The sequence below is a fragment of the Microtus oregoni genome, unplaced genomic scaffold, assembly GCF_018167655.1.
Source record: "Microtus oregoni isolate MIOR12 unplaced genomic scaffold, Mior012 000031F_ref0000149, whole genome shotgun sequence".
NCBI lineage: Eukaryota > Metazoa > Chordata > Mammalia > Rodentia > Cricetidae > Microtus > Microtus oregoni.
The window spans coordinates 27,901,943-27,918,720 of record NW_024543090.1 but is presented as its reverse complement, the minus strand read 5'-3'; the positions used below and the strand labels follow the sequence as shown (position 1 = coordinate 27,918,720).

The following is a 16,778-nucleotide window of genomic DNA, read 5'->3' as shown; positions in this document are numbered from 1 at the left end:
ATTGAGATAAACTTTAACTATAATTTATACACTAGATTTCAAATAGCAAGAAAAGGAATGTAAAACATTAAACTATATTTTATATCACATATAATATTGGCATATATTTCAAGAAGACTTTAATTTCACATTTTTTAGGCAACTACTGCAAAATTATATGTAGCTTATATTTCTACCTGATGGTGGCAGTTAAGGCAGCCATACTCAACGCTTGATTCTTCCTTCCCTCGCTCCACTTCACGAACATACAGATTATATCTAATATCAGCTGTTTTTTGGCTCCATCTGCTTTCTCCATCTCTACTGCCATGCCCATGCCGCTTCATTCCTTAAGGCTTTCAATGACTTCTTACCAAAGCTGCGGACTTTTCTTTCCTTCCGTCCCTTCTTATTCCCCTCCACTCCAGTCACACTGACCTCATGTTTGACCTCCCTTTGGATTCCACAAACTGCCCTAACTTCTTCCCAGTCAGGGCCTAGCGCAGACCAAACTTCAGCTGTCCGCGTCCTCACCCGGAGAGCTACTTTATTCAGCTGCCCTTCTATTTTCCTTGTGAAACTACTATGGGACATTATCTCTCGTTTTTGGGTTTTTTTTTTGTTTGTTTTTTTTGTTTTGTTTTTCGAGACAGGATTTCTCTGTAGCTTTGGAGCCTGTCCTGGAATTAGCTCTTGTAGACCAGGCTGGTCTCAAACTCACAGAGATCCGCCTGCCTCTGCCTCCCGAGTGCTGGGATTAAAGGCGGGCGCCACTGCCGCCACTGCCACCACCGCCCAGCTCTCGCCTTTGTTTTAAATCCTTAGTCTCTCTTCCCTTTACCAGAAATGGGAGCAGAAGCCATGTTCTTCGTTGCTACTTTTATCTTTTCTAGCACAGAGAATGGTATCAGGTAGAATGGGCGCTCCAACAACTGCTGAAAGAATCCAACTTAACTGCTGATTAGACAGGCCCGCAGGCTTTAGGTGGTCAACAGAGGCTCCACCTTCCCGAGCACACATTCCTCTCTCCCTTAGCATCTACTGCCAGGGAACGCATCACCCTCCTTCTGGTACTCCTCTGACACACATGAGAGTCATCTGTGACATCTCTTCCAGACATTCTCATCCAGTCAAGCAAATTCTCCGAATTCTCAATCAGTTGTGGTTCTCTTCATTTCTACTTGTGACTACCTCAACCCAAGTCATTATTGCCTTCCAAATTACTCTTTCTCATGCCTTGGACTTTTTTTTTTTTGTTGTTGTTGAATAGTTACGAAAGATATCAGTTCATTCATTCACATAACATTTGAGGCTGTCACTAAGCCTCCACAGATACATCTCTGGGAATGCTTAAAATGACTCAGTCTCCCCTGTGCTTGCCTCTTAAACTTTTGTATTATTGTTTCTTTGGCTGGAGGGCCTTCACTAATCCTCTTATTAAAGAGAATTGCTTCTGAGGACCCCTTTGATTCCTCCTATTGGTGTGTGTTATCTCCCTTGGAAACCACATCAAATTTGGCAACATTTCTGCCATCATAATCATCGATGATGTATACTTGTCTATATGCTATAGCACAACAAAAGTAATATTCTGTGGCAATCATTAAATATTTACTCCAAATGTTATGGGAAGGCGTGACAATCTGAAAAACCTTAACAGCTGGACATATAGACACACACCTTTAATCCCAGCAACTGGGAGGCAGAGGCAGGTGGACCTCTTTGAGTTTGAGCTCAGCCGGGTCTACATTTTGAGTTCCAGGACAGCCAGAGCATCACATAGTGAGAGTCTGTCTCATGAAAAAAACAAAACACGCAAAACAATAAAATATTAAATCAAAAGAAAAAAAAAAAGCACCCGACCATGGCCCCCATAGTTTACTTTGCTATGCTCTAGTTAAGTCACACTGACTAGGAACTTTCACCATATTAGTAAAAAGGGCAAGTGGAGACACAATGATTACGTGTTTGAGGATACACACACACACACACACACACACACACACGAACTACTTGGATCTCATTTAAGCCTTTTTGCTCTTAGGATAAATTGCCAAAGTGTCTCAGATATTCCCATTCCTAGACACCAGATGCCAAAAGTTCCACAAGTAGTGGACTTCCCTGTTAAACATACCAAAGTGTAGCTTTGGAAATCTTGTGTAAGTTAAAATTTATAAGTCTTTTTCTTCACGAATCACTATCTCCCAATAAAATCTTGGTACATTAAAAATGGAATTAAAGGCGTGCGCCACCACCGCCCGGCCTTAATTCCATTTTTAATGTACCAAGAGTTTATTGGGAGGCAGAGGCACGCGGATCTCTGTGAGTTCGAGGCCAGCCTGAGCTAGTTCCAGGACAGGAACCAAAAGAGCTACGGAGAAACCCCGTCTCGAAAATTCAAAAAAAAAGGAACTCAACACCAAGGGTAGCACACGCCTTTAATCTCAACAATCCAGAGGCAAAGGCAGGAGGATCTCTGTGAGTTCGAGGTCACTCTGGCCTACAAACTGAGCTCCAGGTCATCCGGGGCTGTTAGAGATTCTATCTAGGAAAAAAAAAAATCTTGACATTGCAGACACGGCGGTGTCACTCTTACCACATTAAAAAAAAGCCGCCGAAACATTCTCATCACACACGAGCAGTTTACGCCAGGAGAAGAGGACACATCTTTTGTTCCTGCACTGGCACCTAAAATAGCAACTCCGGGTCTACCTTCCTGGACCACTTTAAGGTAAATCCTAGGCTCCTAGCTGCCTTTCCGCCTGCCGGGAATCTACTACAACACCCCACGAGCAAGCTTAAGCCCCAAGCGTCCCGCAGTCACTGTGATTCACGTGTCACGCCGGGGAGAAAGGACTCTCAGCACACGCACCCCAGTTCCCACACATTCCGCCCCACGGCGCGGCGTGAACACCCGGCCGCGCACATGGCCTCCGCAGCGCTCACCCCGCTGCCGCGCAGGCGCCGGGCGAGCCGGGACTTGCGGTCGCTCAGTGGATCATTCCGCCGCAGCCTTTGTGTGGCCGAGCGCTAGAAATGGCTTATTTCCTTTCTCTCTGTTTAAAGTCAAAACCAGACCCTTTCGTCCCTTTCACCCGCCGGAACGGGGCCCGGGGAGGGTGGCGGCAGGTCTGCTCCCGGGGGCAGTGGGGCGGAAACCGGCGCGGGCTGGCCAGGCCTCCGCAGGCATGCTGGGAGCTCGCCCGCCGTGTCCCTCCGCGCCGACGGGGACTTTTCGGTGGGGATTTTGGGCGCCGACCAGACGCGGCATTTTCGGAAAATAGCGCCCTGTGCAGCGAAGCGCTCTGTGTGTGGCGGGGCCGCGTCAGCCCTGCCGGCTCCGAGGCGCCGCGGTCCCCGCACCTCCTCCCGCTGCTCCCCCGCCGCCGCTCCCGAAGCTTTTCCAGGTCAGTGCGGGTCTGTGTAGGGCCCTGTTACCACCGGATGTGGAAGTTGATCTCTTCGCTGGTAAAAAATAATTCCACTTCCCCCGGAACCCAGATCATCCCCGCGATTTCCTGTTTATTGCATTAAGGCGCCGGGTTTCCGGGGCTCCCGGCCCCGCTCGTCTGGCGGGGGTCGGCGGGGTCGGCCTGGGTGTCCGCGCTGCCGTCGCCGCGCTTTGTCCGCCCGGCGCTTGGCTTCTGGGAGGGGCGGCAGACATGGTGGCGGCCGCCGCCCCCTCCTCGGCCAGGCGCCGCGGCCTCCTGCGGTCCCCACGGGCCGGGGCTGCGGTGGGGTCGCCATGGCCGTGGGGATCCGGGCCGGTGGGGCGGGCGGCTGGAAAGGCGGCGGGGCCTCCGCCCGCTCCTTTGTTTCGGGGGCCTGAACACCGGGCCGGGCCGGGCCGACGACCAGCGGGAAGGCCGGACTGGGCCGCTCCAGCGCTCTGGGGCCCACGGACGGGGTCGGGGGGCGCTCGGGTCTCGGCGGGAGAGCCGGCCCGGGGCAGGGTAGACAGGAGAGCCCTGGAGGGACGGACGGAGCCTGCCAGTCTCAGTGGTCGAGGCTTTTGCCCCCAGAGACTTGGCTGCCGGAACCCACGCGAGCGGGGGTGCGGGAAAGAAGCCGCGAGTTTTCGTCGGGTCATCTCATGTCTGGGCACAGATCGGTGTTGAGTGTGCTGTTGTGAACCTCTCCCACTGTGTTGAAGCCGCGTGCCTAGCTCCAAATGGGCATCTCCGAAATGAAAGCGAAGGATGGCACGGGCCTAATTGCTGTGTTTTCCCTTGAAGCTTTTGCTTTAAGTCCGTTTGGATTGTGTCTAGCAGACACATCTGTTTAAAGCAGGGGCGAGACCACAGAACTTCCTAAAGGGAGCTTCATAGCGTGGAAATAGTTTGAAGTTCCTTCTGCAGACACTGGTGTGCTGTCTCTTCAGGCGAGTTACTTTCTGAAGTGTAATTTTTATCTGGACAAAACGCTGGTGTACTTTTCCTTGTGAAGTAGTTGCCATCCCAGAATTTAAAACGCACCGAATTTACTATACGGAAGATATTACCTGATAGAGATTCACCCAGGTTTATTTAACTTTAACTGATAGAATTTGACTCAGCCCTTCAGACTCTATGGCTTTGTATCTTAAGGGAACTAATAACTGTTATCCCTTTATTCATTTTTCTTTTGTGAAAAGTCAAAAGTTGTTTCATGTGTTAACTCATGGTTTAGGCAAGAGACACATTGTTCTGCATTTTTGCAAATCTTTTTAGTGCCTAAACAGAAAAGAGGTTTTTGAATCTATTTTGCATGCTGTCTTATGTGATAATCACACCACATAACCACTGGAAAACACCGTACATCATGCATTTTTTCTTTATCCTGTTTTCGCCATGTAAGTACAATCAGGATACTGTACAAGACAAACTTTTAAAAAACATGAATGAGAAGAATGATTCAGAGATTCCTGAATTTTGGGAGAGAGGGCTCTCACTTTTTAAAAGATGGGGATTAAGATACGTAAGCATTACAAAGATTCTAATTTACCGATAGTCTTGAAGTCTCAGGAACATTTGGAACTAGTTCAAGTGACAAGACAGACAATAATGTGAATTTACAAGTACATCTACTGTGCTTGTAAAGACCTGTGCATCAGTGTTCTTTTCAGCACTGTAGGGCTCAGACTTGAGTTGAAGGTGAGACTTTTACTGAAACAAAGCATAAGTAATATTCATATATAATTTGCATATATAAGCCCTTAGCTTTTTTCTGAGTCAGTTTGGGTTTCCTAGGTGTGGGTGATGAATGTGTAAAATTTCAAGATGAGTTGGGCCTACTGGTTTTGGAAGGAAGCTGGGTTTGCAGTGGTTTCTTGTGACCTCTAGTCCGAATCTGTCAGTTGGCCTTTCTCTGCTGTTCATCAACAGGAAGCATCTGGCCATTCTTCATGTAATTGTCAGAAAGTGCCAGGTACATTTTCAATGTGTGCTATTCATATATATAAAAAGAAAGAGAGATTGGATCCTAGTTAATTTTACTTGATTTTGATTGTTTCCCCCCCTTTCCTGGCATTTTAAAAAAACTTTTTTTTTTTAAAAAAAAGTATCTCATCAGGTAACAGGTAAGGCAAACATTACTCAAAATATGTCACATAAAATTTTAAGTCAGAAATTCATTTTTGAGGGAACTGGAGTTTCTTTCAAGTTGCCTACGGCAGTAAATGCACCACTGGGATCCAGCCCTTATTTCACATTGGAGTCTGTTAGCACTTGAACATCTAGGAACTTGGTTTTTTTTTTTTTGTTTGTTTGATTGTTTTTCGAGGCAGGGTTTCTCTGTGGTTTTTGGAGCCTATCCTGGAACAAGCTCTTGTAGACCAGGCTGGTCTCGAACTCACAGAGATCCTCCTGCCTCTGCATCCCAAGTGCTGGGATTAAAGGCGCGCGCCACCACCACCTGGCTAGGAACTTGTTTATAGATCACCAACTACGATAATTTGACCTTGTATACGATATGTAGTGATCAAATTAAGGTCTTTAGTATCTCTGTCTTCTAAACTTTTGTGTGTGTGTGTGTTGGGACCCTTTCAAGTCTTCTGTCTAGTTTATAGAATATATAATTGTAAACTTTTTTATTTGAAATCAGGTAGCTTTCCAGTGACCCCATGGCTTTATAACTAATAGATAAGTTTCTGTAGCATTAATGTCTCAACTTTGGGTCAGTGATAATTAGCATTTTATTTTATCCCTGTAGAAGATATATTAGTGTCAGAAGAAATTAGAATTAGGACCTGTTTGTGTCCTTTGAACATATTGTCTGAAAAGGTCGGTGCATCTTTATTTGGGTTGCTTATGTTTATGACACTGGAGTAGAGACTTAGGCTGTAAGTAATTTCTCCAAAGATAAATCCTGATTTTATCTTGATGTAATAAAGGTGTGAAGAGTACCAGTTGAAGCACTATTGATAACGAGCAGTTGCTGACTCTTCCTGCATGCCACAGTTGCCTTCTTTGTACAGTAGGGATCATTCTAGCACCTATTGTGGTGGTAGGGATCATTAAATGATTTAGTACATATATAAAGTGGTTTTCAACCGTCCTAATGCTGTGACACTTTGAACAGTTCCTCATGTGCTAACCCCCAACCATAAAATTATTTTTGTTGTTACTTCATAACTGTAATTCTGTTGCTGTTATGAATTGTAATGTAAATGTTTGTTTTCTGATGGTCTTAGGCGACCCCTGTAAAAGGATCGGTCGTCTCCTAAAGGGGCTGTGTGACTCCAGGTTCAGGACCACTGCCTTAGATAGTTAATAGATCAGTAAGTTTTTTTAATTTTTAGTTTTTTTTTTAAGCAGAGTCTCCATTTAACCTCAATTTGCCCCAAACTCACCATATACTCCAGACTGACCTTGAGTTTGCCATAATCTCCTTGCTTCATCCTTTCAGATGCTGAGATTACAGGCATGAGTCACATGCCCAAACTAGTGTATATAGTTATCATGGGATCTCAGCCCCACCATTCAGAACCCGTGGAATTAGTAATCTTGGAATTTGTCTGTGTGTGAATGCACATGTGCACACCAATATTCACATATATTTGTGTGCATATACGCAAAAATAATAATGTTATGTAACCTCTGGAAGGAGTCCAATACAGTATCCCTTTTCAATTTGCTTACTTGTGTGTGGGTGCAAGAGGCCCATGCCACTTGGAGATTTACAGATTTGGGAGCCATTTTACTAGGATCAAACTCAGGACTGGCTTGGTGGCAGAGATCTTTGCCCTGGGGCTGGAGAGGTGTCTGGTTGAGAGCACTCGCTGCTTGTTCAGAACATTCAAGTTCAGTTTCCAGCACCTTGTCGCATAGCTCACAGCTGCTTATAATTCCAGTTCTAGGGGATCTGACCCCACTCTTCCGAACACTCACGGGATGTGTACATCCTGTTCCTGTGCATCACACACAGTAAAAAAGACCCTTTACCTACTGAGCCAACTCAATAGCCACTGTGCTTCTGTCTTTTAAATTAGATACTGTAATTTTATTATACAATGCAGTATCTTTTTCTAGACAAATCTTGAGAGTCTCTATTAAAGTTAGGTGTTTCAGTCTCATTACACTAGAGAGGTAGGCTACTGTTAACCCTGGTAGTATATCTAGTAGTGATTCTTTAAAAGAAGTGAGTGGGAGGGGTACCATGATACTGCTTTCTAACATAACCCCCTTCCATTTGGTAGAGAAGTAGCTACTAAGGCCATAAAATTTACAGTATTGGACACTATTTAAGGTCAGTTTCTTTCATGATGTAAACCTATCTGTTGGGTGTGGTAGCACACGCCTTTAATCCAAGAGCTGTGGGGGGGGGGAGGTCTCTTGAGTTCAAGACCAGCCTGGTCTACAGGGTGAGTTCGAGGACAGCCAGGGCTACACAGAGAAACCCTGTCTCAGTTGTCCCCCGCTCCAAACAAAACAAAACAAAATTGGATGTGTAGCTGCCTTGCTGTATCTCCCTTGTGTCTGTAGCACTTATGTCTAAGCAGGAAACTTTGGTGCATAAATGATTTGAAATTTTTCCTTTATATCCAAAATGGTTTATGTAGAATCTTTGACCTTTACTCATGTGACTGATTATTCTATTTTTTTTTTTTTTTTGGTTTTTCGAGATAGGGTTTCTCTGTGGTTTTGGAGCCTGTCCTGGAACTAGCTCTTGTAGACCAGGCTGGTCTCGAACTCACAGAGATCCTCCTGCCTCTGCCTCCCAAGTGCTGGGATTAAAGGCGTGCGCCACCACCGCCCGGTCTATTCTTTCCATTCATAGGGACCCCCACTGTCTTTCACTTAATACTGTGGTCTGAATGTGTCCTCCTGAAATTCATGTTGAACTCAGTCTTCAAGATGATGGTTTGGGGAGACTAGATGATGAATGTAAAGCCTTTATGCATGAGATTAGTGCCTTTCAGAAGAGACTGCAGACAGCCAGTTTGTGGTGACACCCACCTTTAGCACTCAGCAGGCAGAGGCAGGTGGATCTCTGTGAGTTTGAGGCCAGCCTGGTCTACTTAGTTCCAGAACAGTCAGGGAGGGCAACATAGAGAAAACCCTGTCTGCAAAAACAAAAACAACAAAAAAAGAATGCTGTTGATCTGTTGACCCATACCACTGTGATCTTGGACTTTGTCCTGTAGGGCTATGAGAGATACACCCAGAGAGAGCAGTTTGTTTGTGTAGCTCACACTGAGACAGTTTGTCTAGTGAATTTGGACATTAGTCACTTTCATATTTACTGTGCTTCCTTTATCAGAACCTCCCACCACTGAAGAAGTCTAGTGCTAGGATTTCTTGGCCACTTTAAACTGATGAACAATTTCAGTAGTCTCATGCTACTTGGGAATAATTTTGTTAATCTCTTGTTTTGTTTTTGATTTCTTCTATTCCTTTAACTTAATTGATACAGTTGACTCCTACTTACTGGAGAAAAATACAGAGTGAGCTTTTGCATTGTTTACCGTCACTATGGTGAATTTCAGTTCTGCTACTTGATAGACTAAATGAAAGAGGAATCTTGTTTTTTTCAGGAATCTAGCTGCCATATTTAACTTTTTCTTTCTGGTTACTCCACTGTCTGTAGAGGTTTATTCTCCCTGATTTCAAATGTACAGACATAAAATAGGAGAAGAAAATAAACTTCACAGGCTCCAAAGCTACAGAGAAACTGTCTCGAAAACCCAAAATAAATAGACTTCAGAATCTCTTCCAGTGTCTGCCTCATTCCTTTGTCTCATTACTGTTAAGAGCTCAGGTACAGTTTTTGCACTAGGTTCTCTCTCTCTCTCTCTCTCTCTCTCTCTCTCTCTCTCTCTCCTTTCTCTCTTTATGGGAAATGATTTATTTTAGCTCACATTTAAAGGATACAATCCATCATGGCAGCAGGAGCTATCCTGCATCCAGTCAGGAGCCAGCGTGATGATGCTCATCTTTGATCACTTTTTTATTCAATCCTGGGCCTTTTCTCATGGAATGTTTCCATCTATATTTATGGATGGTCATCCCAAGTCCACTATTAACCTAATGGAGATAACTGCTCACAGACATGCCCAGGACCTTGTCTCTTCAGTAGCTGTGGGTCCTGTCAAGCTGACAGTTGACAACAAGCATCTGATATACCCATGGATTTCCAATTTTAGTCTTTATCATTTCCTTTAACAATCCCATATTTTTTTCTAATAATTTTTTATTACTTTATAAATAATGCCATTCAAAATTTCTACTTTCTTCCCTCCTTCCACTTCTCTACTGTTCTCCCATCCCCTTCTACCCCTCCAGTCCTAAGAGAGGGCAGGGTATCCTGCCCTGTGGGAAATCCACGGCCCTCCCCACTCCATCCAGGTTTAGGAAGGTATGCTTCCAAATAGAACAGGATCCCAAAAAGCCAGTACATGCAGTAGAGACAAATCCTAGTGCCATTATTGTTGGCTTCTCAGTCTGCCCCAATTGTCAGCCACATTTAGAGGGTCTAGTTTGATCCCATGCTCATTCAGTCCCAGTCCAACTGGATTTGGTGCTCCCCTTAGCTCAGGCACAGTGTCTCAGTGGGTGGACCAACCCCTCGTGGTGCTGACTTCCTTGCTCATATTCTCCTTCTGCTCTTCAACTGGACCTTGGGAGCACAGTCCAGTGCTCCAATGTGGGTCTCTGTCTCCATCTCCATCTGTTGCCAGTTGAAGGTCTCTGGATCCCCTCAGCCTCTAGGTTCTCTATTACTTCCCTAACTTCCTGTAATACTGGATATCATATTTAAACTGTTTAAGAGAACTTATTTTTGTCAGTAATAATGGACTATCTTAATTATATGGAGCAAATATAGATAAATTGCTTGACATTAGGAAATTTTTAGATTTATATTATGTGAATGAGTGTTTTGTCTGCATGCACATATGTGCATCACTTGCTTGCCTCGTTCCTGCAGAGGTCAGAAGAGGGCATCAGATCCCTGGAACTGGAATTATGGGTGACTGTGTACCATCTTGAGGGTGCTGGGAATCGAATCCCTGTCTTCTGCAAGAGCAAGTGCTCTTGACTGCTGAACCATGACCTTAGCTTCCTGTTGCTTGATTTCATAAATACTCTTAAGCTTTTTCTCTTATTTAATATCCTATTCTTAGCCCCATTTGATTACTGTCTTTCTGTTTTGTGATTCTGTTACCAGTGTTGTCATTCCTGCCAATGGTAAGATCATCTGCTCTCTGCTCCCCCTCTTTTTTTTCTTTTCAACATGATTGTTTTATGTACTGCTGGTGTCTGAGAGTGTCAAGGCTCATGGTTTAGTGGAATGCTAAAGAACTTCCATCTTCCATAGATTTTTTTACTTTCTAGCTTTCTATCAGTTCACAGTTTTCTCCTATTTTGAAGTTGTCTATGATAGATGCTTTTCCTTTATTATGTCCACCAACCAGTAGTTTTCCTTAGATTCTCCTTCCTTGAATCCATCCTGCGTATAGCTGCAGAATAATTTCCCCAAAACTTCCAGATCACGTGCTCCTAATCTAAAAGCCCAAGGACAGAACTTGGCTTTGTCCTTTGTACTCTCCGCCGCCGTGCTTTCGACCTTTGCATTCACTGCTGTGCTAAGCAACATGGATTGAACCTGTGCTGAATAAATGTTTGAGTACATCAACCCTTTGAATAACCTACAGCAGTCTTCAGTAGTCTGCAGGGTAAAGTCAACTTTCTGATGCTCAGACATTTTCGTACTGCTTCTTTGACCTTAATCATGTAACATCTGTTTCCTTGTTGATGTTTTCCCCCTTTTCGTCCCTTTTAAAACTTAGTCAGATGCTTGCCCCGTGCCAGGCTCTCTTCATCTCTTATAGTGATGAGTAAAACCAAACTTTTGAGTGAGGGATGTAGTAAACAGTTTCTGGTATGGGGTGGTAATGAGTAGAAGAGGAATAAAGCTAGGCAAGGGGAGAGAAGGTGTGGTGTGGCTGCCACTTGAAATGGTCAGAGAAACCCAATACCTGGTGTCAGAGGGAACATGCTTGGCTTGTTAGAACATTCACTGAGACCTAGCTGAATGAATATAACAACAATCAAAGTTGTTTTCAAGTTTTTTTTAAAAAAAAAACTTTGCTGACCCTCATATATCAAAGGAAGTACTGCGAAACTCATTTTCAATTCCCAGATATCTTACAGTAGCCCACAGTAGGAAGTATTACACAGTATTACACAGTGGTCATGTATACTTGTTACTTTGGTTTTGTGTATATGTGCACAGGTAACTTTATATGCTAAGATTTTAAAAGAATAGTTGGTGTAGCTCAGAATAATGAGTCTTGGCTCATGATCTTGAAAATCATTGAAATCTGGTATGGTTTCTATTGCTGTGAAGAAACACCATGACCACAGCAATTCTTATAAAGGAAAACATTTAATTGGGGCAGACTTACAGAGGTTTAGTCCACTGTTATTGAGGGAAGCATGGCAGCATGCTGGCAGACATTATGCTGGAGAAGTAGCTGAGAGTTCTGTATCTGGATCTGCAAGCAGCATGAAGAAACAGTGGGCCTAGCTTGAGCTTCTGAGACCTCAAAGCCTACCCCCAATGACACGTTTCCTTCAACAAGGTGACATGTCCTAATCCTTTTAAATAATGCCACTCCCTATGAGCCTGTGGGAATCATTTTTATTCAAACCACCACAATTTTTATTTTTAAGTCTGAACTATAGTTTTTTGTTTTAGTCCATATATTCTTTTCATAGCTAACAACACATTTTTCTTTTCTTTTCTTTTTTGATTTTTCCAGACAGGGTTTCTCTGTAACAGTGCTTTGACTGTCCTGGAACTTGCTTCATAAACTAGGCTGGCCTCAAACTCACCTGCCTCTGCCTCCTGAGTGCTGGGATTAAGGATGTGTACCACCTTAAGGAATACAGAGATGTGATAATTGGATCACTGCATTGACACGTGGCTTTATACATACATCATTTCTTTGTCTTGGGAATATCCAAGATAGACCCTATTAGCTATTTTTAAGTATTTATTTGTTATAAATCAGTTATATAATTCATTCCTTCTATCCATTGGAACTTTATCCCCAACTATCCTCACTATTCTTTTCTGCAACCTTCCCAGGGTTTTGCTACCACTATCCTATTCTTAGAGATGGTATTTAACTTGTACATGTAACAGTATCTTTCTGTTTTTTTGGTTTTTCTAGAGTTTCTCTGTAGTTTTAGAGCCTGTCCTGGAACTAGTTCTGTAGACCAGGCTGGCCTCGAACTCACAGAGATTCACCTGCCTCTGTCTCCCAAGTACTGGGATTAAAGGCGTACGCCACCACAGCCTGGCTTTGGTTGTTATTTTTTAAAAAAGATTGATTTTTATTTTTAAATTTGTGTGTCTGTATGAGATATTTAAGACATTGGATCCCTTGGAGGTAGGGTTAAAAACAGTTGTAGCTGCTCAGTATGGGTGCTAGGAACCGAATTTGGGTCCACTGGAAGAGCAATCAATACTCTTAACTGCAGAGTTATCAGGTGTACCCGATTATGAAACAAAGTGGTTTAACTTAATGGAGAGAGAGTCACAGCATGGTTAAAGCTGCCTAAAACAAGGTGTTTGCCTATAACATTTGAACTTTAAAATTTCTTTAAAAGAGTTATATTTCAGGCCTTTTCCCTCTTTGTTCTGTGAATTGACCCTGTGGTTTCACACTTGCTAGGTGAGCAGTTTACCTTTTAGTTAACTCTCCAGCTCCCAGATTCTGATTTTGAGGCACTTGTATATTGCTTTTGTTGAGTTTTTATTTGGCCATAGTTCAGAGCAGATCCCTACCTAACAGTGCTAATCTTAGCTGGATGGTAGTGGTGGCACACACCTTTAATTCTAGCACTCGGGAGGCAGAAGCTGGTGGATCTCTGTAAGTTCAAGGCCAGCCTGATCTACAGAGTGAGTTCCAGGACAGCCAAGGCTATACAGAGAAACCCCGTCTCAGAACACACACATGCACACATATGTACACAGAGGATCAAAATAATAGTACTAAATCTTAACAATTGTAGCCTCTCTTCTAGCACTTGCTTTGGCTGTATAACATTGAACTTCTCAGCGTTGTGCCCGCAGCAACCTCGGTTCGAATCCGAGTCACGGCACCAAAAAAAAAAAAAAAAAATTGAACTCAGTGTCCCTTTTCTTTCCAAACCATACGTTCTGTATTTCTGCAGCACTTGTTCTCTTTCAACCGTAGACCTACATCACTGTTATCAGTATCCATGGCATAGACTCAACTGTAAATGGAGGTGGAGCTTTTTCTTTTTTTTGTCCCTCCCTGCCCAGTACCAGATTAACACACTAAAGCTTATATTAGTTGCAGGATGTTTGGCACATAGATCAGGTTTAATATTAACTAGCTCTTCAACTTAAATTAACCCATTTCTATTAATCTATGTTTTGCCACGTGGCTTTGTGGCTTTGCCTGTTCTTTAGCGCATCTTTTTCCTCTGGCAGTTGGCTTGCATCAGTTCCCGACTCCACATATCTCCTCTCTTTATTTTTAGTTTGGCTTTCCCATCTAGCCTTATTCTGCTTTGTTATAGGCCAAAGCAGCTTCTTTATTAACCAGTGAGAGCAGAATTTATTCACAGCATACAGAAGGATTATCCTGCAGCATTTCCCCCTTTCTGTCTAATCATAAAGGAAGATTTTAACTTTAACATAGTAAAATTACATACAACAAAACAGTTATTAAGGTAGAATTATGGTTACAATATCTATTCTATTTGTATTTTACAAAATTAGAGAAAATATTATCCATCCTATCTTGGTGAGTTTAAAGTTTTATATCTGATTTACCCTTTTATCATAACTAAGAAAAGTTATAACTATGATTATCTAGTCTTCAACTCTATAGAAGACCCCAGAAGGGTAAAATGTTACCCAATGATAGGGACCTCAAGCTGTCTGGACTGCCTGGACAGTTACCCAGAGTTCCTCTGCAATGTTGGGATATCCAACTCTGACCTACAGACCTAGCATATCTGACAGACTTTCCTATTAAGCAGGGAATTTTGAAGGATTGCTCTACCTAATCTTGGTAAAGCTTGGCAGTTGCCTTTCTTGTGTCCTGCTGGTCTAGTTTGGACAATAACTGTCAGCAATTGAGGCAAGGGCAGTTTCTTTGCCCACAAGGCTAGCTTTTGCCATAAAGAAAATGAATGCTATACAGTTTCTTTGATGCCCACCATCTTTTCTGAAGTAGATTGGTGTTGCCAGGAGGAGATGTATCTCACTATCTTGAAAAGTTTTAGGTTATTAAATAATTAAATGCTATATTCTGTATGTCTTTGAAGTGTTTGAGACCATCTATCTAAATATATCTGTGTATGACATTGAAAACATATCTAATATGACTATAAGTTTGACTAATATATATGACTATTATTTTTTTTTTGTTTGTTATGTGTTTTTTTTCCAGTTTTTTAAGACAAGGTTTCTTTGTAGCTTTGGAGCCTTCCTGGAACTAGTTTTGTAGACCAGGCTGGCCTCAAACTCACAGAGATCTACCTGCCTCTGCCTCCTGGGTGCTGATATTAAAGGCATGTCTTATCACCACCTGGCTTAATCTGTATTTTTAATTATACATTACATTTTTAAGTGAGTTGCATAAATATAATACCTTAAAAGTAGAAATATACATACAGTATAACACAATTAACTTTTTAAAAGATTTATTTATTTTTTATGTATATAGTATTCTGCCTGCATATATCCCTACAGGTTATAAGAGGGCATGAGCCACCATGTGGTTGCTGGGAAATGAACTCAGGACCTCTGTAAGCCAGTGCTCTTAACCTCTGAGCCATCTCTCCAGCTCCCCCCCCCATTAACTTTATATGTGAATCAAACCAAAATCCATACCAATGTAAAGAAATTTAACATTTTTTGGATTAAAGTTAAATTTAATAATCTACCCTTTTGGCTGGAGAGATGGCTCAGTGGTTAAGAGCATTGCCTGCTCTTCCAAAGGTCCTGAGTTCAATTCCCAGCAACCACATGGTGGCTCACAACCATCTGGAATGAAGTCTGGTGTCCTCTTCTGGCATGCGGGCATACATGGAGGCAGAATGTTGCATACATAATAAATAAATAAATTAAATTAAAAAAGTTAAAAAAATTAATCTACCCTTTTTCCCATCATCTCTGTATTATATCTCCCTTTCTTTTAGAAAGAGATTGATTATGACTAATAATATTTTGTAATCAAGCCCCTTAAATGAAAAAAATATTTATAACCAATATTTTGGGAATGGGGGCATAGTTTTCTGGACTACTTTCTGCTGTTTGGCGGGGAGCACTGGTAATCTTTGAGGGACTCTGAGGAAGTCAAGATAATTGCTAAGTCTTGGCTGTAGTATTCTGTGAGGTTGGATCATCTTAGTCAGCAGCCTGGAAGCTGCTTTGGATAAAGAACTCGGAGGAAACTGCAACCGAGGCATTTTGAGATGCTGTTCACCGGGGCTGTTTGTTTTTATTGGTGTCTGGTCCTCTTGTTCTGAAAATACATAAGCTTTCAAAGGTAACATATGTATCTGGATAAGAAGTATAGACTGTGCATTGTACATAGTTAGCTTAAGATAATTTCCTTGTTATGTGTTTGAGCAGGTATAATATGCATTTCATGTCTTGTAGTTCTTTTAGGTTTATTTCTTTATGTTTGTAGCCAGGGTTTCCAGGGAGTTTTCCTCAATCACACCTGATTTTTCTTAACTCAGAATGAATCCAGAGCCTCTCATTTCCTGTGGAAATAAAAGCATAATCTCTCTTCCAAAGTAACATATCTTTTGATTTCCATTTTGAAGTCAAGACATTTTAAAAGTACATAGGTTGTTTTAATCCAGCAACATTTATAATCAGATGTCTCTTAGTAGCTTTTGCTCCTTTTTTTCAGAAATCAAACAATCTAAGTCAAACAATTTAAATACACCATAATAACACATAGTATCTAGACTCTGTATTTTCCATCTTTATGTGGCTTTTTATAAACATTATTTTTACTATTTCTTTAAAGACTTTTTAAAACTAATTTTTTTCTGTGACTGTCTATACCCATTTTCCTTTTTTTTCTTAAGCCTACACCATTTTCAAACATGCTGTGACCCATTCAGATGCCTTTTTGTCTGAATCTGTTTTTATTGTGTATCCCTAACCTTTTCTGCCGGTATTAGCAAAAACTCTAAATCTGCCATGCAGAGCTGTGCTCTCAAGCTCTCAGGCAGTGGCTGAGAAGCCTCTTTACTGCAGCCCGGGAACCTTCCTTGCAGCGATTGGCCGCTAGCTCCATCTCGCAGGCAGTTGTGTGGAGA

At 42.4% G+C, this 16,778-nt stretch overlaps 1 protein-coding gene across 8 annotated transcripts in view; it reads left to right on the top strand.

The window, feature by feature from the left end:
* Positions 1–3,196: 3,196 nt before the first annotated feature.
* The window catches only part of Gabpb1 (GA binding protein transcription factor subunit beta 1), a 53,168-nt gene continuing 39,586 nt past the window's right edge, over positions 3,197–16,778 (top strand). For 3 of the 8 annotated variants that reach the window (XM_041679087.1, XM_041679085.1, XM_041679079.1), the window contains exon 1: positions 3,426–3,447. Coding sequence is in view for 1 of the 8 variants with exons in the window: in XM_041679086.1 (XP_041535020.1) it covers positions 3,424–3,447 (24 nt within the window). In the remaining 7 variants the exon portion in view is untranslated. Of the gene's footprint in view, positions 3,387–3,423; positions 3,448–4,667; positions 4,811–16,778 lie in introns of those variants that run through there. The other 5 variants (XM_041679081.1, XM_041679086.1, XM_041679080.1 and 2 more) reach the window with 5 other exon arrangements.